At 42.4% G+C, this 23880-nt stretch overlaps 1 protein-coding gene and 14 non-coding genes across 15 annotated transcripts; 1 reads left to right on the forward strand and 14 right to left on the reverse strand.

The window, feature by feature from the left end:
• Window positions 1-991: 991 nt before the first annotated feature.
• On the reverse strand, window positions 992-1074 carry trnas-aga (transfer RNA serine (anticodon AGA)). The gene has a single exon. It is a non-coding gene; the product is annotated as a tRNA-Ser (tRNA).
• A 220-nt stretch (window positions 1075-1294) lies between these two features.
• trnas-uga (transfer RNA serine (anticodon UGA)) lies at window positions 1295-1376 on the reverse strand. The gene has a single exon. It is a non-coding gene; the product is annotated as a tRNA-Ser (tRNA).
• Window positions 1377-1594: 218 nt separating this feature from the next.
• Window positions 1595-1676, reverse strand: trnas-cga (transfer RNA serine (anticodon CGA)). Its single transcript has one exon. It is a non-coding gene; the product is annotated as a tRNA-Ser (tRNA).
• Window positions 1677-2810: 1134 nt separating this feature from the next.
• Window positions 2811-2893, reverse strand: trnas-aga (transfer RNA serine (anticodon AGA)). Its single transcript has one exon. It is a non-coding gene; the product is annotated as a tRNA-Ser (tRNA).
• Window positions 2894-3113: 220 nt separating this feature from the next.
• On the reverse strand, window positions 3114-3195 carry trnas-uga (transfer RNA serine (anticodon UGA)). Its single transcript has one exon. It is a non-coding gene; the product is annotated as a tRNA-Ser (tRNA).
• Window positions 3196-3413: 218 nt separating this feature from the next.
• On the reverse strand, window positions 3414-3495 carry trnas-cga (transfer RNA serine (anticodon CGA)). Its single transcript has one exon. It is a non-coding gene; the product is annotated as a tRNA-Ser (tRNA).
• Window positions 3496-4631: 1136 nt separating this feature from the next.
• Window positions 4632-4714, reverse strand: trnas-aga (transfer RNA serine (anticodon AGA)). The gene has a single exon. It is a non-coding gene; the product is annotated as a tRNA-Ser (tRNA).
• Window positions 4715-4934: 220 nt separating this feature from the next.
• trnas-uga (transfer RNA serine (anticodon UGA)) lies at window positions 4935-5016 on the reverse strand. Its single transcript has one exon. It is a non-coding gene; the product is annotated as a tRNA-Ser (tRNA).
• Window positions 5017-5235: 219 nt separating this feature from the next.
• Window positions 5236-5317, reverse strand: trnas-cga (transfer RNA serine (anticodon CGA)). Its single transcript has one exon. It is a non-coding gene; the product is annotated as a tRNA-Ser (tRNA).
• A 1137-nt stretch (window positions 5318-6454) lies between these two features.
• On the reverse strand, window positions 6455-6537 carry trnas-aga (transfer RNA serine (anticodon AGA)). The gene has a single exon. It is a non-coding gene; the product is annotated as a tRNA-Ser (tRNA).
• A 220-nt stretch (window positions 6538-6757) lies between these two features.
• trnas-cga (transfer RNA serine (anticodon CGA)) lies at window positions 6758-6840 on the reverse strand. The gene has a single exon. It is a non-coding gene; the product is annotated as a tRNA-Ser (tRNA).
• A 1164-nt stretch (window positions 6841-8004) lies between these two features.
• Window positions 8005-8086, reverse strand: trnas-uga (transfer RNA serine (anticodon UGA)). Its single transcript has one exon. It is a non-coding gene; the product is annotated as a tRNA-Ser (tRNA).
• A 219-nt stretch (window positions 8087-8305) lies between these two features.
• On the reverse strand, window positions 8306-8387 carry trnas-cga (transfer RNA serine (anticodon CGA)). Its single transcript has one exon. It is a non-coding gene; the product is annotated as a tRNA-Ser (tRNA).
• A 1438-nt stretch (window positions 8388-9825) lies between these two features.
• trnas-uga (transfer RNA serine (anticodon UGA)) lies at window positions 9826-9907 on the reverse strand. The gene has a single exon. It is a non-coding gene; the product is annotated as a tRNA-Ser (tRNA).
• A 10853-nt stretch (window positions 9908-20760) lies between these two features.
• On the forward strand, window positions 20761-21860 carry LOC116374445 (uncharacterized protein C53C9.2-like). Its single transcript, XM_031827169.1, has 2 exons — window positions 20761-21140; window positions 21371-21860. Exons 1-2 carry the CDS (start codon window positions 20978-20980, stop codon window positions 21730-21732), a joined length of 525 nt encoding a protein of 174 aa, XP_031683029.1. The 5' UTR covers window positions 20761-20977; the 3' UTR covers window positions 21733-21860.
• The last annotated feature ends 2020 nt before the right edge of the window (window positions 21861-23880 follow it).

Below are 23880 nucleotides of genomic sequence, written 5' to 3' on the forward strand. Positions count from 1 at the left end.
ATGTCCAAGCATTATCCATATCAAGTCCCCAATGACATGTTACAAATAAAGACTGGATTGTCAAAGCGCTGCTCGCAGGGTTCAAACCTGCACTGGTCAACCCCAATGGATTTTGAGTCCAAAAATGTAACCATTCTGCAATCACAGCTTTCTGAGTTACCTCACACAAGGACAAAAGTATCCAAATTCAACTGCCTAGTTGATTTTTTTTTCAAGCAAAGTAAAAAAAAAAAGAAGCAATTTTCTAAGCACTTCAATCGTTGGACGAGCACATAAAGTAAGGACAATTTAAATTCAAAGGAGATAGACCCAATTGTTAAAGGTCTACTTTATCATCACCCAGTAAGCAGAGTTGAACACTGTACAGGGAGAATACATTGGACTTCAATTACAATGCTTAAACCACTTAGCCATCAAAGCAGTAGGAATCTAAGGAAATTGATGAGGAGAAAGCAGAAGTGGGCTATATGCTTCAAGCAAGTTAAGAACATGGGTGGGGAGACCACATTGAAATTCAGGTCCAACGTCTAAAGAACTCGGCCATTGCAGCTGTTGGAATGCAAGTAAAGGGATTGGGACTTGGAAACAGACATCATTGGTGAAAAATGGTAAACTTGATGGCACAACATTTTGATCTTATTGCGCCAAGTAACCTCGGTCCTTTCCAAAGCTGTGAATGTTGGAAGTTTAATGTGCAAGTCAAAAAACTATGTGCAGAGAATGTACAAGTGGACTATTCACTGAGAATAAGATTTAAAAAGGAGCAGAGAGACCCAATGGGGTTTCAAGTCTGAGGACATACCCACATGGCTCTCAGAAATTCCATAATAAATCTAATACAAACAACAGTACTGAAGAAACTATTTGAACTGTTTGCCAATGGAGATATACTCTGAGCACCTGAATCAAAGGACAAGTCCATGCATTAAGCACACATTATCCATATCAAGTCTCCAATGACATGTTGCAAATAAAGACTGGTTTGTCAAAGCGCTGTGAGCAGGGTTCGAACCTGCGCGGGGAGATCCCATTGGATTTCTAGTCCAACGCAATTTACCACTCGGCAATCGCAGCTCGCTATGTTAAGAAACAGTCCTTACCCAGTCGGGCTATCTGATTCTGTACATTTTACTTCTGTAAAGACTAGACCTTCTACTGAAGAGCCTGTTTGAACTGTTTGTCAAGGAGTTTTATTCTGACCACCTGAGTCAATGGACAAGTCCATGCATTAAGCACACATTATCCATATCAAGTCTCCAATGACATGTTGCAAATAAAAACTGGTTTGTCAAAGCGCTGTGAGCAGGGTTCGAACCTGCGCGGGGAGACCCCATTGGATTTCAAGTCCAACGCCTTAACCACTCGGCCATCACAGCCTGCTACATTAAAAACAAATCCTTAACCAGTCGGCTATCTGATTCTGTAGATTTTACTTCGGTAAAGACTAGACTTTCTACTGAAGAGCCTATTTGAAATGTTTGTCAAGGAAAAAATATTCTGAGCACTTGAATCAAAGGACAAGTCCATGTATTAAGCACATTATCCATATCATGTCACCTAGGATATGTTAAAAAGGAAAACTGGTTTGCCGTAGCGCTGTGAGCAGGGTTCGAACCTGCGCGGGGAGACCCCATTGGATTTCGAGTCCAACGCCTTAACCTCTCGGCCATCACAGCTTCTCCTGTTATTTACAGACCCTTAACCAGTCCGCTATCTCGTTCTGTCCATTTTACCTCTAAAGTGAGCAGATTATTGCTATTGAAGAGCCTACTTGAAACGTTTGTCATGGAAGATCAATTCTGAGCACTTGAATCAAAGGACATGTCCAAGCATTATCCATATCAAGTCCCCAATGACATGTTACAAATAAAGACTGGATTGTCAAAGCGCTGCTCGCAGGGTTCAAACCTGCACTGGTCAACCCCAATGGATTTTGAGTCCAAAAATGTAACCATTCTGCAATCACAGCTTTCTGAGTTACCTCACACAAGGACAAAAGTATCCAAATTCAACTGCCTAGTTGATTTTTTTTCAAGCAAAGTAAAAAAAAAAAAAGCAATTTTCTAAGCACTTCAATCGTTGGACGAGCACATAAAGTAAGGACAATTTAAATTCAAAGGAGATAGACCCAATTGTTAAAGGTCTACTTTATCATCACCCAGTAAGCAGAGTTGAACACTGTACAGGGAGAATACATTGGACTTCAATTACAATGCTTAAACCACTTAGCCATCAAAGCAGTAGGAATCTAAGGAAATTGATGAGGAGAAAGCAGAAGTGGGCTATATGCTTCAAGCAAGTTAAGAACATGGGTGGGGAGACCACATTGAAATTCAGGTCCAACGTCTAAAGAACTCGGCCATTGCAGCTGTTGGAATGCAAGTAAAGGGATTGGGACTTGGAAACAGACATCATTGGTGAAAAATGGTAAACTTGATGGCACAACATTTTGATCTTATTGCGCCAAGTAACCTCGGTCCTTTCCAAAGCTGTGAATGTTGGAAGTTTAATGTGCAAGTCAAAAAACTATGTGCAGAGAATGTACAAGTGGACTATTCACTGAGAATAAGATTTAAAAAGGAGCAGAGAGACCCAATGGGGTTTCAAGTCTGAGGACATACCCACATGGCTCTCAGAAATTCCATAATAAATCTAATACAAACAACAGTACTGAAGAAACTATTTGAACTGTTTGCCAATGGAGATATACTCTGAGCACCTGAATCAAAGGACAAGTCCATGCATTAAGCACACATTATCCATATCAAGTCTCCAATGACATGTTGCAAATAAAGACTGGTTTGTCAAAGCGCTGTGAGCAGGGTTCGAACCTGCGCGGGGAGATCCCATTGGATTTCTAGTCCAACGCAATTTACCACTCGGCAATCGCAGCTCGCTATGTTAAGAAACAGTCCTTACCCAGTCGGGCTATCTGATTCTGTACATTTTACTTCTGTAAAGACTAGACCTTCTACTGAAGAGCCTGTTTGAACTGTTTGTCAAGGAGTTTTATTCTGACCACCTGAGTCAATGGACAAGTCCATGCATTAAGCACACATTATCCATATCAAGTCTCCAATGACATGTTGCAAATAAAAACTGGTTTGTCAAAGCGCTGTGAGCAGGGTTCGAACCTGCGCGGGGAGACCCCATTGGATTTCAAGTCCAACGCCTTAACCACTCGGCCATCACAGCCTGCTACATTAAAAACAAATCCTTAACCAGTCGGCTATCTGATTCTGTAGATTTTACTTCGGTAAAGACTAGACTTTCTACTGAAGAGCCTATTTGAAATGTTTGTCAAGGAAAAAATATTCTGAGCACTTGAATCAAAGGACAAGTCCATGTATTAAGCACATTATCCATATCATGTCACCTAGGATATGTTAAAAAGGAAAACTGGTTTGCCGTAGCGCTGTGAGCAGGGTTCGAAGCTGCGCGGGGAGACCCCATTGGATTTCGAGTCCAACGCCTTAACCTCTCGGCCATCACAGCTTCTCCTGTTATTTACAGACCCTTAACCAGTCCGCTATCTCGTTCTGTCCATTTTACCTCTAAAGTGAGCAGATTATTGCTATTGAAGAGCCTACTTGAAACGTTTGTCATGGAAGATCAATTCTGAGCACTTGAATCAAAGGACATGTCCAAGCATTATCCATATCAAGTCCCCAATGACATGTTACAAATAAAGACTGGATTGTCAAAGCGCTGCTCGCAGGGTTCAAACCTGCACTGGTCAACCCCAATGGATTTTGAGTCCAAAAATGTAACCATTCTGCAATCACAGCTTTCTGAGTTACCTCACACAAGGACAAAAGTATCCAAATTCAACTGCCTAGTTGATTTTTTTTTCAAGCAAAGTAAAAAAAAAAAGAAGCAATTTTCTAAGCACTTCAATCGTTGGACGAGCACATAAAGTAAGGACAATTTAAATTCAAAGGAGATAGACCCAATTGTTAAAGGTCTACTTTATCATCACCCAGTAAGCAGAGTTGAACACTGTACAGGGAGAATACATTGGACTTCAATTACAATGCTTAAACCACTTAGCCATCAAAGCAGTAGGAATCTAAGGAAATTGATGAGGAGAAAGCAGAAGTGGGCTATATGCTTCAAGCAAGTTAAGAACATGGGTGGGGAGACCACATTGAAATTCAGGTCCAACGTCTAAAGAACTCGGCCATTGCAGCTGTTGGAATGCAAGTAAAGGGATTGGGACTTGGAAACAGACATCATTGGTGAAAAATGGTAAACTTGATGGCACAACATTTTGATCTTATTGCGCCAAGTAACCTCGGTCCTTTCCAAAGCTGTGAATGTTGGAAGTTTAATGTGCAAGTCAAAAAACTATGTGCAGAGAATGTACAAGTGGACTATTCACTGAGAATAAGATTTAAAAAGGAGCAGAGAGACCCAATGGGGTTTCAAGTCTGAGGACATACCCACATGGCTCTCAGAAATTCCATAATAAATCTAATACAAACAACAGTACTGAAGAAACTATTTGAACTGTTTGCCAATGGAGATATACTCTGAGCACCTGAATCAAAGGACAAGTCCATGCATTAAGCACACATTATCCATATCAAGTCTCCAATGACATGTTGCAAATAAAGACTGGTTTGTCAAAGCGCTGTGAGCAGGGTTCGAACCTGCGCGGGGAGATCCCATTGGATTTCTAGTCCAACGCAATTTACCACTCGGCAATCGCAGCTCGCTATGTTAAGAAACAGTCCTTACCCAGTCGGGCTATCTGATTCTGTACATTTTACTTCTGTAAAGACTAGACCTTCTACTGAAGAGCCTGTTTGAACTGTTTGTCAAGGAGTTTTATTCTGACCACCTGAGTCAATGGACAAGTCCATGCATTAAGCACACATTATCCATATCAAGTCTCCAATGACATGTTGCAAATAAAAACTGGTTTGTCAAAGCGCTGTGAGCAGGGTTCGAACCTGCGCGGGGAGACCCCATTGGATTTCAAGTCCAACGCCTTAACCACTCGGCCATCACAGCCTGCTACATTAAAAAACAAATCCTTAACCAGTCGGCTATCTGATTCTGTAGATTTTACTTCGGTAAAGACTAGACTTTCTACTGAAGAGCCTATTTGAAATGTTTGTCAAGGAAAAAATATTCTGAGCACTTGAATCAAAGGACAAGTCCATGTATTAAGCACATTATCCATATCATGTCACCTAGGATATGTTAAAAAGGAAAACTGGTTTGCCGTAGCGCTGTGAGCAGGGTTCGAAGCTGCGCGGGGAGACCCCATTGGATTTCGAGTCCAACGCCTTAACCTCTCGGCCATCACAGCTTCTCCTGTTATTTACAGACCCTTAACCAGTCCGCTATCTCGTTCTGTCCATTTTACCTCTAAAGTGAGCAGATTATTGCTATTGAAGAGCCTACTTGAAACGTTTGTCATGGAAGATCAATTCTGAGCACTTGAATCAAAGGACATGTCCAAGCATTATCCATATCAAGTCCCCAATGACATGTTACAAATAAAGACTGGATTGTCAAAGCGCTGCTCGCAGGGTTCAAACCTGCACTGGTCAACCCCAATGGATTTTGAGTCCAAAAATGTAACCATTCTGCAATCACAGCTTTCTGAGTTACCTCACACAAGGACAAAAGTATCCAAATTCAACTGCCTAGTTGATTTTTTTTTCCAAGCAAAGTAAAAAAAAAAAGAAGCAATTTTCTAAGCACTTCAATCGTTGGACGAGCACATAAAGTAAGGACAATTTAAATTCAAAGGAGATAGACCCAATTGTTAAAGGTCTACTTTATCATCACCCAGTAAGCAGAGTTGAACACTGTACAGGGAGAATACATTGGACTTCAATTACAATGCTTAAACCACTTAGCCATCAAAGCAGTAGGAATCTAAGGAAATTGATGAGGAGAAAGCAGAAGTGGGCTATATGCTTCAAGCAAGTTAAGAACATGGGTGGGGAGACCACATTGAAATTCAGGTCCAACGTCTAAAGAACTCGGCCATTGCAGCTGTTGGAATGCAAGTAAAGGGATTGGGACTTGGAAACAGACATCATTGGTGAAAAATGGTAAACTTGATGGCACAACATTTTGATCTTATTGCGCCAAGTAACCTCGGTCCTTTCCAAAGCTGTGAATGTTGGAAGTTTAATGTGCAAGTCAAAAAACTATGTGCAGAGAATGTACAAGTGGACTATTCACTGAGAATAAGATTTAAAAAGGAGCAGAGAGACCCAATGGGGTTTCAAGTCTGAGGACATACCCACATGGCTCTCAGAAATTCCATAATAAATCTAATACAAACAACAGTACTGAAGAAACTATTTGAACTGTTTGCCAATGGAGATATACTCTGAGCACCTGAATCAAAGGACAAGTCCATGCATTAAGCACACATTATCCATATCAAGTCTCCAATGACATGTTGCAAATAAAGACTGGTTTGTCAAAGCGCTGTGAGCAGGGTTCGAACCTGCGCGGGGAGATCCCATTGGATTTCTAGTCCAACGCAATTTACCACTCGGCAATCGCAGCTCGCTATGTTAAGAAACAGTCCTTACCCAGTCGGGCTATCTGATTCTGTACATTTTACTTCAGTAAAGACTAGACCTTCTACTGAAGAGCCTGTTTGAACTGTTTGTCAAGGAGTTTTATTCTGACCACCTGAGTCAATGGACAAGTCCATGCATTAAGCACACATTATCCATATCAAGTCTCCAATGACATGTTGCAAATAAAAACTGGTTTGCCGTAGCGCTGTGAGCAGGGTTCGAAGCCTGCGCGGGGAGACCCCATTGGATTTCGAGTCCAACGCCTTAACCTCTCGGCCATCACAGCTTCTCCTGTTATTTACAGACCCTTAACCAGTCCGCTATCTCGTTCTGTCCATTTTACCTCTAAAGTGAGCAGATTATTGCTATTGAAGAGCCTACTTGAAACGTTTGTCATGGAAGATCAATTCTGAGCACTTGAATCAAAGGACATGTCCAAGCATTATCCATATCAAGTCCCCAATGACATGTTACAAATAAAGACTGGATTGTCAAAGCGCTGCTCGCAGGGTTCAAACCTGCACTGGTCAACCCCAATGGATTTTGAGTCCAAAAATGTAACCATTCTGCAATCACAGCTTTCTGAGTTACCTCACACAAGGACAAAAGTATCCAAATTCAACTGCCTAGTTGATTTTTTTTCAAGCAAAGTAAAAAAAAAAAAAGCAATTTTCTAAGCACTTCAATCGTTGGACGAGCACATAAAGTAAGGACAATTTAAATTCAAAGGAGATAGACCCAATTGTTAAAGGTCTACTTTATCATCACCCAGTAAGCAGAGTTGAACACTGTACAGGGAGAATACATTGGACTTCAATTACAATGCTTAAACCACTTAGCCATCAAAGCAGTAGGAATCTAAGGAAATTGATGAGGAGAAAGCAGAAGTGGGCTATATGCTTCAAGCAAGTTAAGAACATGGGTGGGGAGACCACATTGAAATTCAGGTCCAACGTCTAAAGAACTCGGCCATTGCAGCTGTTGGAATGCAAGTAAAGGGATTGGGACTTGGAAACAGACATCATTGGTGAAAAATGGTAAACTTGATGGCACAACATTTTGATCTTATTGCGCCAAGTAACCTCGGTCCTTTCCAAAGCTGTGAATGTTGGAAGTTTAATGTGCAAGTCAAAAAACTATGTGCAGAGAATGTACAAGTGGACTATTCACTGAGAATAAGATTTAAAAAGGAGCAGAGAGACCCAATGGGGTTTCAAGTCTGAGGACATACCCACATGGCTCTCAGAAATTCCATAATAAATCTAATACAAACAACAGTACTGAAGAAGGCTTGGGCGAGTTGCTGTTGGGGGTGCAGTGCTGTTGTCCGGCGGTAGGAGTAGCCAGGTGGAAAGCATGGCCAGCCGTAGAAAAATGCTTATTGAAATTCTCAATTATGGTGGATTTATGGATCAATGACATGTTGCAAATAAAAACTGGTTTGTCAAAGCGCTGTGAGCAGGGTTTGAACCTGCGCGGGGAGACCCCATTGGATTTCAAGTCCAACGCCTTAACCACTCGGCCATCACAGCTTGCTACATTAAGAAACAAATCCTTAACCAGTCGGCAATCTGATTCTGTAGATTTTACTTCGGTAAAGACTAGACTTTCTACTGAAGAGCCTATTTGAAATGTTTGTCAAGGAAAAAATATTCTGAGCACTTGAATCAAAGGACAAGTCCATGTATTAAGCACATTATCCATATCATGTCACCTAGGATATGTTAAAAAGGAAAACTGGTTTGCCGTAGCGCTGTGAGCAGGGTTCGAAGCTGCGCGGGGAGACCCCATTGGATTTCGAGTCCAAAGCCTTAACCTCTCGGCCATCACAGCTTCTCCTGTTATTTACAGACCCTTAACCAGTCCGCTATCTCGTTCTGTCCATTTTACCTCTAAAGTGAGCAGATTATTGCTATTGAAGAGCCTACTTGAAACGTTTGTCATGGAAGATCAATTCTGAGCACTTGAATCAAAGGACATGTCCAAGCATTATCCATATCAAGTCCCCAATGACATGTTACAAATAAAGACTGGATTGTCAAAGCGCTGCTCGCAGGGTTCAAACCTGCACTGGTCAACCCCAATGGATTTTGAGTCCAAAAATGTAACCATTCTGCAATCACAGCTTTCTGAGTTACCTCACACAAGGACAAAAGTATCCAAATTCAACTGCCTAGTTGATTTTTTTTCCAAGCAAAGTAAAAAAAAAAGAAGCAATTTTCTAAGAACTTCAATCGTTGGACGAGCACATAAAGTAAGGACAATTTAAATTCAAAGGAGATAGACCCAATTGTTAAAGGTCTACTTTATCATCACCCAGTAAGCAGAGTTGAACACTGTACAGGGAGAATACATTGGACTTCAATTACAATGCTTAAACCACTTAGCCATCAAAGCAGTAGGAATCTAAGGAAATTGATGAGGAGAAAGCAGAAGTGGGCTATATGCTTCAAGCAAGTTAAGAACATGGGTGGGGAGACCACATTGAAATTCAGGTCCAACGTCTAAAGAACTCGGCCATTGCAGCTGTTGGAATGCAAGTAAAGGGATTGGGACTTGGAAACAGACATCATTGGTGAAAAATGGTAAACTTGATGGCACAACATTTTGATCTTATTGCGCCAAGTAACCTCGGTCGTTTCCAAAGCTGTGAATGTTGGAAGTTTAATGTGCAAGTCAAAAAACTATGTGCAGAGAATGTACAAGTGGACTATTCACTGAGAATAAGATTTAAAAAGGAGCAGAGAGACCCAATGGGGTTTCAAGTCTGAGGACATACCCACATGGCTCTCAGAAATTCCATAATACATCTAATACAAACAACAGTACTGAAGAAACTATTTGAACTGTTTGCCAATGGAGATATACTCTGAGCACCTGAATCAAAGGACAAGTCCATGCATTAAGCACACATTATCCATATCAAGTCTCCAATGACATGTTGCAAATAAAGACTGGTTTGTCAAAGCGCTGTGAGCAGGGTTCGAACCTGCGCGGGGAGAACCGATTGGATTTCTAGTCCAACGCAATTTACCACTCGGCAATCGCAGCTCGCTATGTTAAGAAACAGTCCTTACCCAGTCGGGCTATCTGATTCTGTACATTTTACTTCTGTAAAGACTAGACCTTCAACTGAAGAGCCTGTTTGAACTGTTTGTCAAGGAGTTTTATTCTGACCACCTGAGTCAATGGACAAGTCCATGCATTAAGCACACATTATCCATATCAAGTCTCCAATGACATGTTGCAAATAAAGACTGGTTTGCCAAAGCACTGCGAGCAGGGTTCGAACGTGCGCGGGGAGACCCCATTGGATTTCAAGTCCAACGCCTTAACCACTCAGCCATCACAGCTTGCTACGTTAAAAACCAGTCCTTAACCACTCGCCTATCTGATTCTGTATATTATACTTCGGTAAAGACTAGACTTTCTACTGAAGAGCCTATTTGAAATGTTTGTCAAGGAAAAAATATTCTGAGCACTTGAATCAAAGGACAAGTCCATGCATTAAGCACATTATCCATATCATGTCACCAAGGATATGTGAAGACCCCATTGGATTTCAAGTCGAACACCTTAACCACTCGGCCATCACAGCATGGTATTTTAAAAACCAGTTCTTAACCAGTCGGCTATCTCATTCTGTACATTTTACTTCTGTAAAGACTCGACTATCTACTGAAAGAGCCAATTTGAACTGTTTTTCAAGGAATACATATTCTGAGCACTTGAATCAAAGGACAAGTCTATGCATTAAGCACTTCATCAATATCAAGTCACCAATGCTGTGTTACAAATAAAGACTGGTTTGTCAATGTGCCTCGAGCAGTTTTAGAAACTGTACGGGGAGACAACAATGGAGAATATTTCCAATGCTTAAACCACTTGGCCATCGCAGCAGTAGGAATCTAAGGGAAGTGGCAGTTTGATCAGGGTCTGCGTTGCATCTCTGCCCTCGTGCAAGGCCTGTGCACACTGGTATCGTCACCACAATTGCCAGCAGTGAATCCCTTCCCAGAGCTGCGCAGCAGCGTTGCACAGACATGCTTAGTAAATAATGCAACCCTTTCTCTTCAGCTTGTTGTGAAGCCACAGGTCAGAGAATGCAAATACTGCAACAGTGGCTGATGTTGGGGTTTGTATGCAAATGTCTTTATATCTAATTGAAAGACTAAAACTTTTTCCTTCTCATAAGCATTGAGAGAAACAGCCACATAGGCAGCCTATTTCTGTGTATGTAGTTGGTACTGTAAAATCACAGAGATAACATATATTTCAGTCTTGTCTCACGGGAACCTTAACTTTAGAAATATTAGTAGATAATAGCAGAATCTACTGCACATCCAGAGCTGATTAGCTTGCAAAGGTGCTGGAGGCAAAAACTGGAGAAACAGGAAAAAGTCTGCACAGTTTAGAAATACTATTACATTCTATAATGAAAGATCAGAATTGTATTGATGTGAGCTAAACAAACAGTTGTCTTAAAATCATAGGATTATTAAAACTATATTTTCGTCTGCACAATAAACAATAAATAAATACATTGTGACAGTTGTTAGTTGGTTAGCTAACTAGCGAATTTGAACCACATTATCATAGTCAAAACACCTCAATACAAGACCCTCTTATCTCAACATTCTCTTGCTCTCTATCTGTCTGTCTGTCTGCCTGTCTCTGTCTCTCTCATAAGATGATGAATGACATGATTGGTGACACCATTGGCATGGAGACCACCAGCAGCCCAACCCTAGTAACCAGCATGCAGAAGCCTCTCCTCCTTCCCCATGGCAACCTCATCACCGCCTGCATTCCGAAGCTCACCCCAGTTCCTCTCCTCACTTCCACTACCCCACTCCCGTTCCCTCCGTCTCTACACCTTTGTCAGATCCCAGCCCTGTCCGCTCCTCCCTCCCACTCTACAGCCTAACCCCTGCCCTGCTCCGGTCCCGTCATATCCGCCGTCACTTCTGCTCCACCTCCCAGGGCTCCTCCATTTCCAACTTTCTAGCCCAGCAGCAGAGGCAAGAGAAGGAAAGCACATCCCTGCTCTAGGACTTTCTGAGGAGACAGGGGGAGCAGGTGCGTTGTGGCAGGGCGGAGGCCCGGGAGAGGTGGTACTAGAGGGAGGTGCGCATGGCTGAGTCCCTGGGTAGCATGACCACGGCTCTGGAGCTGAACTCCTCTCAACAGGACATAGTCATCGCCCTGCTACAGAGACTTTCCATGAGAGACAGGAAGTGACAGAGTCATCACCCTGCTGCAGGGTTGCCACTAGCTTATATAGCATAAAGTCACAGGGCTCATTTGAGTGGTATGGCAAAAGCAACAGACTCTAGTCGAGGAATGAAGTCAGGGGAGGTGCATCTTCAACTGCTGAAAGTTGGACACTAATGTGGTTTCCCAAAAGCAAGGTTCAGGACGACGCACAAGACATTCTACAAACACCCCACAGGGCCGACATCCCCGTTATTTGCAAGAGAAGCGACGCAGGTACAGAGGACAAAGAGCCGGATGCCTGGTCATGACCTGGAGAAGGCGACTAGGAAAACTGCCATTGCCGTCAATACTACTCGCCAACGTGCAATCATTGGACAATAAATTAGACGAGGTACGATCACGAATATCCTACCAACGGGACATCAAAAACTGTAATATCCTACGTTTCACGGAATCGTGGCTGAATGACGACATGGATATTCAGCTAGCGGGATATATACTGCACCAGCAAGATAGAACAGCACACTCCGGTAAGACGAGGGGGGGGGGGGCAGTCTATGCATATTTGTAAACAACAGCTGATTCACGAATTCTAAGGAAGTCTCTAGATTTTGTTCGCCTGAAGTAGAGTATATTGTGATAAATTGCAGGCCACACTACTTCCCTAGAGAGTTTTCAGCTATACTATTCGTGGCTGTTTATTTACCACCACAGACAGATGCTGGCACTAAGACCGCAGTCAGTCAGCTGTATAAGGAAATAAGCAAACAGGAAACCACTCACCCAGAGGCGGCGCTCCTAGTGGCTGGAGACTTTAATGCAGGGAAACTTAAATCAGTTCTACCAAATTTCTACCAACGTGTTAAATGTGCAACCAGAGGGAAATAAATTCTAGATCACCTGTACTCCACACACAGAGACACGTACAGAGAGCTCTCCCTCTCCCTCCTTTTGGTAAATCCCACCACAACTCTATTCTCCTGATTCCTGCTTAAAAGCAAAAATGAAAGCAGGAACCAGTGGTCAGATGATGCAGATGCTAAACTACAGGACTGTTTTTCTATCAAAGACTGGAACATGTTCCGGGATTCTTCCAATGGCATTGAGGAGTACACCACATCAGTCACTGGCTTTATCAATAAGTGCATCGAGGACGTCGTCCCCACAGTGACTGTAAATACATACCCCAACCAGAAGCCGTGCTTCTACACCTGCATTGCTTGCTGTTTGGGGTTTTAGGCTGGGTTTCTGTACAGCACTTTGAGATATCAGCTGATGTACGATGGGCTATATAAATACATTTGATTTGATTTGATTTGATTACAGGCAACATTCGCACAGAGCTAAAGGGTAGAGCTGCCGCTTTCATGGTGCGGAACTCTAACCCGGAAGCTTACAAGAAATCCTGCTATGCCCTGCGACAAACCATCAAACAGGCAAAGCGTCAATACAGGGCTAGGATTGAATCATACTACACCGGCTCTGACGCTTGTCTTATGTGGCAGGGCTTGCAAACTTTTACAGACTACAAAGGGAAGCACAGCCGCGAACTGCCCAGTGACACAAGCCTACCAGATGAGCTAAGTTACTTCTATGCTCGCTTCGAGGCAAGCAACACTGAGATATGCATATGAGAGCATCAGCTGTTCCGGACGACTGTGTGATCACGTTCTCTGTAGCCGATGTGAGTAAGACCTTTAAACAAGTTAACATACACAAGGCTGCGGGGCCAGACAGATTACCAGGACGTGTGCTCCGAGAATGTGCTGACCAATTGGCAGGTGTCTTCACTGACATTTTCAACATGTCCCTCATTGAGTCTGTAATACCAACATGTTTCAAGCAGATCACCATAGTGGCAACCTGCCTAAATGACTAAAGACCCGTGACACTCACATCCATAACCATGAAGTGCTTTGAAAGGTTGGTAATGGCTCACATTAACACCATTATCCCAGAAACCCTAGACACACCCCAATTTGCATACCGCTCAAACAGATCTACAGATGATGCAATCTATATTGCACTCCACACTACCCTTTCCCACCTGGGCAAAAGGAACACATATGTGACAATGCTATTCATTGACTACATCTCAGCGTTCAACACCATGGTACCCTCAAAGCTTATCACTAAGCTAAGGATCCTGGGACTAAACACCTCCTGAGATCCTCAAAAGGTTCAACAGCTGCAACATCGAGAGCATGGTTGCATCACTGCCTGGCACGGCAATTGCTCGGCCTCTGTCCGCAAGGCACTACAGAGGGTAGTGCGTACGGCCCAGTACATCACTGTGGCTAAGCTGCCCCCCATCCAGGACCTCTACACCAGGCAGTGTCAGAGGAAGGCCTTAAAAATTGTGAAAGACCCCAGCCACCCCAGTCATAGACTGTTCGCTCTACTACCGCATGGCAAGTGGTACCGGAGTGCCGAGTCTATGACAAATAGTTTTCTCAACAGTTTTTACCCCCAAGCCATAAGAGTCCTGAACAGGTAATCAAATGACTACCCGGACTATTTGCATTGTGTGCCCCCCCAACCCCTCTTTTTATGCTGCTGCTACTCTCTGTTTATCATATATGCATAGTCACTTTAACTATACATTCATGTACATACTACCTCAATTGAGCCGACCAACCAGTGCTCCCGCACATTGGCTAACCGGGCTATCTGCATTGTGTCCCACCGACCACCCACCACCCACCAACCCCTCTTCTTCTGCTACTCTCTCTCTGTTCACGTGACAAATAAACTTTGATTTAATTTGATCACCATGCCATTTGTTTATAAAAAAAAATCTTTATATACTAAAAGATTTTACTGATTTTATTGACTTACAGCTCATATAAGAAAATCAGTCAATTGAAATAAATAATGCCCTAATCTATGGACTTCACATGACTGGGAATACAGATTGCATCTGTTGGGCACAGATACCTTAAAAAAGGTAGGGGCATGTTTTTTGAAAATAAGTCAGTATCTGGTGTGACCACCATTTGCCTCATGCAGCGTGACACATCGCCTTCGCATAGAGTTGAACAGGCTGTTGACTGTTGTACCAATGGCTGTGCAAAGTTGCTGGATATTGGCGGGAACTGGAACACGCTGTCTTACACGTCGATCCAGAGCATCTGTTGAGTTTGCAGGTCGTGGATGAACTGGGACATTTTCAACTTCCAGAAATTGTATACAGATCCTTGCGACATAGGGCCATGCATTATCATGCTGAAACAAGAGGTGATGGCGGCAGATGAATGGCACAACAATGGGCCTCAGAATCTTGTCACGTTATCTCTGTGCATTCAAACTGCCATTGATAAAATGCTCATGTGTTTGTTGTTCCTAGCTTTTGACTTCCCATGCCATAACCCCACCGCCACCATGGGGCACTGTGTTCACAACGTTGACATCAGCAAAACACTTGCCAACACGATGCCATACATGCGGTCTGCCATCTGTCCTCTACAGTTGAAAGAGCACACTTCTCCAGCGTACCAGTGGCCATCGAAGGTGAGCATTTGCCCACTGAAGTTGGTTACGACGCCGAACTGCAGTCAGATCAAGACCCTGATGAGGATGATGAGCACACAGAGATGGTTTCTGACAGTTTGTGCAGAAATTCTTTAGTTGTGCAAACCCACAGTTTCATCAGCTGTCCAGATGGCTTGTCTCAGACCATCCCACAGGTGAAGAAGCCAGATGTGGAGGTCCTTGGCTGGCGTGGTTACATGTGGTCTGCGGTTGTGAGGCCAGTTGGACGTACTACCACATTGTCTGGAACGACTTAAGGCGGCTTATGGTAGAAAAATGTACATTCAATTATCTGGCAAGAGCTCTGGTGGACATTCCTGCAGTCAGCATGCCAATTGCAGACATCTGGCATTGTGTTGTGTGACAAACTGCACATTTTAGAGTGGCCTTTTATTGTTCCCAGCACAAGGTCCACCTGTGTAATGATCATGCTGTTTAATAATATTCTTGATATGCCACACCTTTTAGATGGATGGATTATCTTGGTGAAGAAGAAATGCTCACTAACAGGGATGTAAACAAATTTGTGAACACAATTTGAGATAAATAAGCTTTTTGTGCATATGGAACATTTGTGGGATCTTTTATTTCAGCTCATGAAACGTGATTAACACTTTACATGTTGCATTTATATTTTTGTTCGGTATATTATCATACACTCACAAACTGAAATCATGTGTTACACAAATAATGTATGACATTCATGTATTTGGTCTCGTTTGCATGGTCAAACAAAAACAACTTAATGATTGGTTGAAAATAGATCGCTCCACAATGCAGGCGATGGCTGAAGATGGTAAAATGGAACTGCAGAAACTTGCAGTCAAACTTCATGACCTTAGATCACGAGTTTTGTAAAGTTCATGCTGTGGACATGTAGGTGCAAGTCTGGTTATTTTTTACCCCATAATGCAACACACTTTGAAAGGTAGTGACCGACTTGACAAAACTGATTAACTGTACAGTTTAGGCCATTCAATAAACAAGTATTGTATAATTTTAAAATAAGCAATGGGAGAGGAAACGGAGAGAGACATATCGATCTCCATCCAGTGGAGATTTTTTTTAAAGGGGGGGCTAGATGCTGGGGCATCATGGGACGTCAGAGGGCGTTTGTAAGGGCCATACTGGTTGTGGTGAGTCTGGGAGCTCTCTTTCTCTCTCTTGGAGCATGGACAGCACTGGGACTGGAAGACAGAGGAGGAAAAGGAGAAGAGTCCAAGGGAAGCAGAGCCACTGTCACCAACAAGACAGCTTGATTACCACTTTTTTTGTGGAGCCGGTGCTGAGAGCAACGGCCAGAGGGACCCCGTCGGGCTACTTAGAAGAGTAGCAGCCCTCTCAGTAGCAGACTGGACCTCTCTGGATAGCACAGGAAACATTGCTCTCTCGGGATATGTTGTTGGAATCGGTTCAGCCACTAGCTGGTAGACGAGAGCAGGATCTTCAATTACAAATGAGCACTAAACTTGGTCATTTTCCTATAATTGTCAAAAAAGACAACACCACAAATAGCAAAGAACATAAATAATCATGCCACGGTTTTCTTATTTTTTCAGCAAGGCTTTCAAGAGTAAGGCTCTGTGTGGAAAATTCATTTGGCATCAAGACCACCAGGGGCGAGTGTTCAGATCATTCCTGACCTTGTCCTAGCTGCAACAGCTCTTCACAACTTCACAAGGTCACAGAAGAGCACACAACAGGTGTACTCAACCCCAGAATTGGACAGGGAGGAAGTGGGGAGTGGAGTGGTGGTGCCTGGCCAGTGGCGCTCCAAGGCTCCTACATTCCATGCTGCATATCAGGGTAGATTCCAGCAATAACTACGCCAGGGAAGGCAAGAATGTCAGAGACGAGAACAAGGACTACTTCAACTTGCCGGAGGGTGGATTCAACTTGCAGTGGAACCTTTTCCAATAATCAGTTACATTTTAACACCATCTTGCTGTAGCCCTAATTATTCAGAAAGTAGTATGTCAACTTTGTTTCCTATATCGATTCAAATATATTGAATTCTATCTCATGCATTATTATTATTTATTTGTACTTAACATCATACAAATAAAAAGTATAGAGTAATGAGTCAGCACTGTAGGTTAATTGATTGAATAATTAATGTATGCACAAAAAATACATTAACATCAAACATGGCTAGCTGGGGACATGCTGTCGGAGTCCGTACAGCCAATGTGATCTTCAGTGTATCACCCCGACAGGAATAAACATCTCTCCAGTAAGAAGAAGGGTGGAGGTGTATGTTTCATTTCATTATTAATGACTCATGGGGTAATTGAAACAACATACAAGAACTCAAGTCCTTTTGTTCACATAACCTCGAATTCCTCACAATCAAATGCAGATCGTATTATCTCTCAAGAGAACTCTCCTCTTGAGAGGATGCTGCCACCCCCGTGCATCATAGTTGGGATGGTGTTCTTCGGCTTGCAAGATCCCCACCCTTTTTCCTCCAAACATAACAATGGTCATTATGGCCAAACAGTTCTATTTTTGTTTCATCAGTCCAGAGGACATTTCTCCAAAAAGTACTATGTTTGTCCCCATGTGCAGTTGCAAACCGTAGTCTGGCTTTTTTTATGGTGGTTTTGTAGCAGTGGCTTCTTCCTTGCTGAGCGGCCTTTCAGGTTATGTCGATATAGGACGTGTTTTACTCTGGATATAGATACTTTTGTACCTGTTTCCTCCAACATCTTCACACTCTCCTTTGCATTTGTTCTGGGATTGATTTGCACTTTTCACACCAAAGTACGTTCAACTCAGAACGCTTCTCCTTCCTGAGTGGTATGACATCTGGGTGGTCCTGTGGTGTTTATACTTGCACACTATTGTTTGTACAGATGAACGTGGTAACTTCAGGCATTTGGAAATTGCTCCCAAGGATGAACCAGACTTGTGGAGGTCTACATTTGTTTTCTGATGTCTTGGCTGATTTCTTTTGATTTTCCCATGATGTCAATCAAAGAGGCAGTGAGTTTGAAGGTAGGTCTTGAAATACATCCACAGGCACACCTCCAATTGACTCAAATGATGTCAATTAGCCTATCAGAAGCTTCTAAAGCCATGAAATAATTTTCTGGAATTTTCCAAGCTGTTTAAAGGCACAGTCAACTTAGTGTATGTAAACTTCTGGCCCACTGGAATTGTGTTACAGTGAATTATAAGTGAAATAATCTGTCTGTAATCAATTGTTGGAAAACTTATTGTGTCATGCACAAAGTAGATGTCCTAACCGACTTGCCAAAACTATAGTTTGTTAACAAGACATTTGTGGAGTGGTTGAAAAATGAGTTTTAATGACTCCAACCACATGTTTCTTCTGCTCCGGCACCATTTTACTATCATTACAAGAATAAATCAGTCTGTGAATTTGAACCAAGCAAGCTGATAAATTGTTCATTTTACATCTTGCCTGCATCTTGTCTAGGTTACTGTAGGCTATCTGAAATGAGATGTATGCCGATCAGGGGCTGTAGGCTACCTGCATCTATCTAACCAAACTATGGCAAAGTTTAATTACAATATAATCCCAGATTTTTGTCAGTAGGCCTAGCCTATTCCTATTGAAATGACAAGTCAATCTCGAAAATAGTAGTCTTAAAATCTGGCACACAATAAAGTCACAAATACCAGAAATTTGCCTAACATTCATTTTAAAATGTTGTCCAAGTATTTCTTTTACAGAGACTTCGAGATCCTCTGTCCAACTTTCATCGCTCAAACAAACTCCTGTCAGATGTATCTATAGTTATGCACATGTCATAAGGTTTTATTTACAATCACAGCAGTTAAATCGACATTGATTTAAAATTATCTGGGGTGTTTAATGAGTAAGAATTATAACTTAAATTCCTTTGTTTGTCAAGTTAGCTTTCAAGAATGATTGCTTTGATGGAAAACCGTATTTTGCTTCTTCTGTCGTTACAAGTTATGTTGATATTCCTTCTTTATTCGCTAGATAACGTTATGGGGAAAGGGTTTATTGGCTAAATGAGGCAACTCCTCGCTTACAGGCCTTATGGTCCAGTGTTGAGTGGTATTTGGCCAAGACATTTCAGCGAGACCTGTCAACCCTTTCGCCAAAGGCTACAACGGCTAAATTACTTCCGAACAAGGAGGGTCCACGGGGCTCCTCACATATAGAATGAGTAAAAAATCTATAGCCTCTCCCCTTGTGGCTCATATGAAATCACATGAACACTTTCACTTTCCAAACATAACTTGAAGTGTACTTCCGTGCTTGCGGGATATATATTTTATCTTCAAAAATAACTTTAATAAGAACTTGTTGGCCTACAGTTGAAAATGTTTTCATTACGTCCTCTACGTCCTTCTTCCAAACGCTCGTCTATCGGTATGTGCATTCGTTTGAATTAATCAATCCGCCCGGGGCCTGTATTGAAATGTAAATAGACTACATAATGTCAATCAAACGTTAATTTATCAGTGAATATATATATGCAACCCAAAATGAACCGGATCGTTCATTATTAAACTATTAATAATATTCAGTGACCTGGTAAATATAGTTTTTTTTTCGTCAAAGAAAACTGTATTGAAGAGTTGCAGTTGCATCTGCGCCAATGGAGCCGTTAAATTTTCTGACAGATGAGGAGTTACTGCGGTTTTTCCACTGTAGTAGGACAGAGATGTCGTGCATGGAGCAACCACACACATTTCTTAACCAGCTCCGACAAGGTGAGAGCAGTAGACTGGACTGCTACATTTCTATACACACACCCGCCCACTCAGTTTAAGCAAGCAGCGCTAAATTCCATCCTACCAACCACGGACCCACGCCGACGTTTTTTAGATGTTTGTTTTTTTTGTCCGTTTTGTCCCCTTTTTAATTGGGGAGGGGTTCTGGATTGGACTAAATCGGAACCAATCACAGACGTCAATGTTTGGTTCAAATTTGTTCCGGTCTGTACTGGCCTTGATTTCAACGTCCACAGACATCTAGTCAGGGCAGGCCGTTATTTGGCCTAAACATAGACGTCTACAAATAGTTCAGATTTGGTCCTGTCCGGGTTTGGCCCAAACATTGACAGATGTCTATGATAGGTTGAGAAATCTGAACCAATCATAGACATCTATGTTTCACAGGTTTGGACAGCACAGTGCAGTAATGTAGAGTACAGTACAGTAAATAAAAGTAAATAACTAAACTGTACTCTACTGAATTAAACTCTACTGTACTGTACTCTAATGTATTAAACTCTACTGTACTTTACTGTTCTCAACTGTACTCTACTGAAGTAAACTGTATCATACTGTGCTCTACTATACTCTACTGAATAAAACCCTGATTAATCTGTGTAACAAAACAAATTGTAGTCTACAGAATTGATTTGGTAAAAGTATTTACCCTATTTTATATGCTCTTGAGTGTACTGTGTACACTAACACCAGTTACTGTCCTATTGCTAGCAAGTAACAGGTCTCAAAATGTTATTGTACGAGTGGAAATTGGAGTTGATGATCATTGATTCATAAGGCCTGATGTGTGTCCATAAATTCCTGCCTGTCACAGGAACTTATTGAGGTGGTGGTTGCTTCTAGAGAATCAAGTCTATCACTCCACTCCAGCCTTAATTTGACAACCCTCACAAATTGGACCATAGTTCTGTATTTGACCCCTCCTGCAGAAGCTGATTGGGATGAGGAGTAAGGAGGTGAGGGAGAAGGGTGTGTACCAGGTGTTGGACTGGGTGGAGGCAAAGACTCCCAACAGCATCAAGGTGTTCTGGAATTGTGTGTTCAGGGACCACCTCCTGCAGCAGTACCCCACGTTACGCCTGCTCCGAAACCACCTGCTGGACGGTCAGTTCTGGAGTCTTCACTCTTATTATTGTATTATTATGGCATTCGTTTGCATAAGTTAATATCAGTATATAATTCTACTTCCTAGTTTAATATAAATGTAGCCACAATGGTGGATGCTTAGAAGTTGAGGTTCAATGCCCTGTCAAATTTATATTCTAATTGTTTTAATTAGTTGTAAATTATTTAGGTTGCATGGTTTACTAAATTTAGCCTCCAATCCCATGCAGGGTCGTTCACATTCTATGAGAAACTGCCAAAGAATGTGGAGAAGGAAGAGGAGGATAAAAAGAAGGCTTCAGCTGAAGGAGAAGAGGAGGAGAAAGAGAAAGAGGAGGAGGAAGAGGAGAAAGAGGAGGAGGATAAGAAGAAGGCTTCAGAGGAAGTAGAAGAGGAGAAGACAAGAAGGAAAAATAGTAAACAGAAAGAGAGAAGTGGGGTGCTGAGGAGGAGCAGCCCAGCACATCCACCCAGTCCAATCCCAGTCAGAAGAGGAAAGTCCAGAATCCGACCAACTGTGAGTCCCAGGATTCATGCTGCCTTCTGGGAAAGAGGAGGACTTGAGTCAAAAAAGTCTAAAGTCCCTCTGTAACGTTTTTGGGGGGTGAAATATGTTTATTTTTAATTTCAAGTCACATCTTAATGTTTGTCCGGAATGTGTCCCTGTCATGGGAATTTTACAATTCCTATATGTGTCCATTAAGGGCAGAGAAAGCTTGTTGGCCAGTTTCATCTGCATATAAATGGATGAGTGAGCTATGTTGTTGATGTAAATTGAGAAGAGCGTGGGACCTAGGATCGAGCCTTGGAAACATGCTTGGTGACAGGCAGTGGCAGAGACAGCAGATGTTCTAACTTAATACACTGCACTCTTTGAGGTCATTAGCAAACCAGGCTAAAGACCCCTCAGAGACACCAATACTCCTTAGCCGGTCTACAAGAATGGAATGGTCTACCATATCAAAAGCTTTGGCCAAGTCAATAAAAATAGCAGCACAACATTCCTTTGAATAAGGGCAATGGTTGCAGTGACACATCCATAACCTGAGCGGAAACCAGATTGCATACCAGAGAGAATACCACAGACATAAAGAAAGCCAGTCAGTTGATTATTGACAAGTTTTTCCCACATTTTTGAAAAACAGGGCAAAAATAGAAATAGTTGGGATCAGCTTGAGCTCCCCTTTTAAATAAAGGACTAACCGTGGCTGTCTTCCAAGCAATGGGAACCTCCCCAGAGAGGAGAGACAGGATAAAAAGGTCAGAGATAGGCTTGGCGATGATAGGGGCAGCAACCTTAAAGAAGAAAGGGTCTAAACCATCTGATATGTTTTTTGGGGTCAAGTTTAAGAAGCTGCTTTAGCACCTCGGCCTCAGTGACCACCTGGAGGGAGAAACTTTGTAGCGGGGCAAGGGAAAAAGAGAGAGATCGGGGCTAGTCGCATTAGAAGGGGTGGGAGATGAGGAAATGTTGGACGGGCAAGGAGGTATGGCTGAGTCAAATAGGAATCCTGACTTAATGAAGTGGTGATTAAAGAGTTCAGCCATGTGCTTCTTGTCAGTAACAACTAAATCATCAACTTTAAGGGACATGGGCAGCTGTGAGGAGGGTTTATTCTCCAGGTCTTCAACCTGTCTAGGACTGGGGTTTCGCTAGCGGGGCGCTAAATACAAATCAACAGAAATCTCATAAATCTAATTTCTCAAACATACAAGTATTGGGCACCATTTTAAAGATAAAAGTATCCTTAATCCAGCCACAGTGTCTGATTTCAAAAATGCTTTACAGCGAAAGCTCCACAAACGATTATGTTAGGTCACCACCAACTCACAGAAAAACCCAGCCATTTTTCCAGCCAAAGAGAGGAGTCACAAATAGCACAAATAGGAATTCATGTAACACAATACATGTATGTTTTGTTCGGTAAAGTTCATATGTATATCCCAAAATCTTATTTTACATTGCTGTGTTATGTTCAGTAGTTCCAAAACATGCAGTGATATTGCAGAGAGCCACATGAATTCACAGAAATACTCATTATAAATGTTGATGAAAATTCAAGTGTTATGCATGGAACTTTAGATACACTTCTCCTTAATGCAACCGCTGTGTCAGATTTCAAAACAACTTTACGGAAAAAGCATAATCTGAGAAAGACGCTCAGAGCCCAAACCAGCCAAATGAAATATCTGCCATTGTTACGAGAAATGAGTGAGGAGGTGTGGAGTCAGGCGCAGAGAGCAAAAGATGTGGGAAAAAACACGCTTTAATGTCCCGGAAACATAACATAAACCAAAAGTAGAAAAACAAATGATCAGAAATATAAACGGACAGCGTGAAACCCAAATACAAACAAAATACACTCAAACAACAAAACAGACTAACAAGCCCGCACGAAACAGAAGCGGGCTGAACGAACTATATATAACCCTCCCCTAACAACCAAACAAGAAACAGGTGATACCAATCAGACAAAACCAAAGGAACACAGAACAACGGATCGGCGATAGCTAGTAGACCGGCGACGACGACCGCCACCCGAACAAGAAGGGGAGTCACCTTCGGTAATATTCGTGAAAGTACCCCCCTGACGCGCAGCTTCCGCAGCGCGCCGACGCCGGCCTCGGCGACGACCCGGGGGCCGAGGCGCTGGGCGATCCGGACGGAGGCGATGGAACTCACTCAACATAGATGGATCTAGAATATCCCTCACCGGAACCCAGCACCTCTCCTCCGGAC

The sequence above is a fragment of the Oncorhynchus kisutch genome, linkage group LG6, assembly GCF_002021735.2.
Source record: "Oncorhynchus kisutch isolate 150728-3 linkage group LG6, Okis_V2, whole genome shotgun sequence".
Lineage (NCBI taxonomy): Eukaryota > Metazoa > Chordata > Actinopteri > Salmoniformes > Salmonidae > Oncorhynchus > Oncorhynchus kisutch.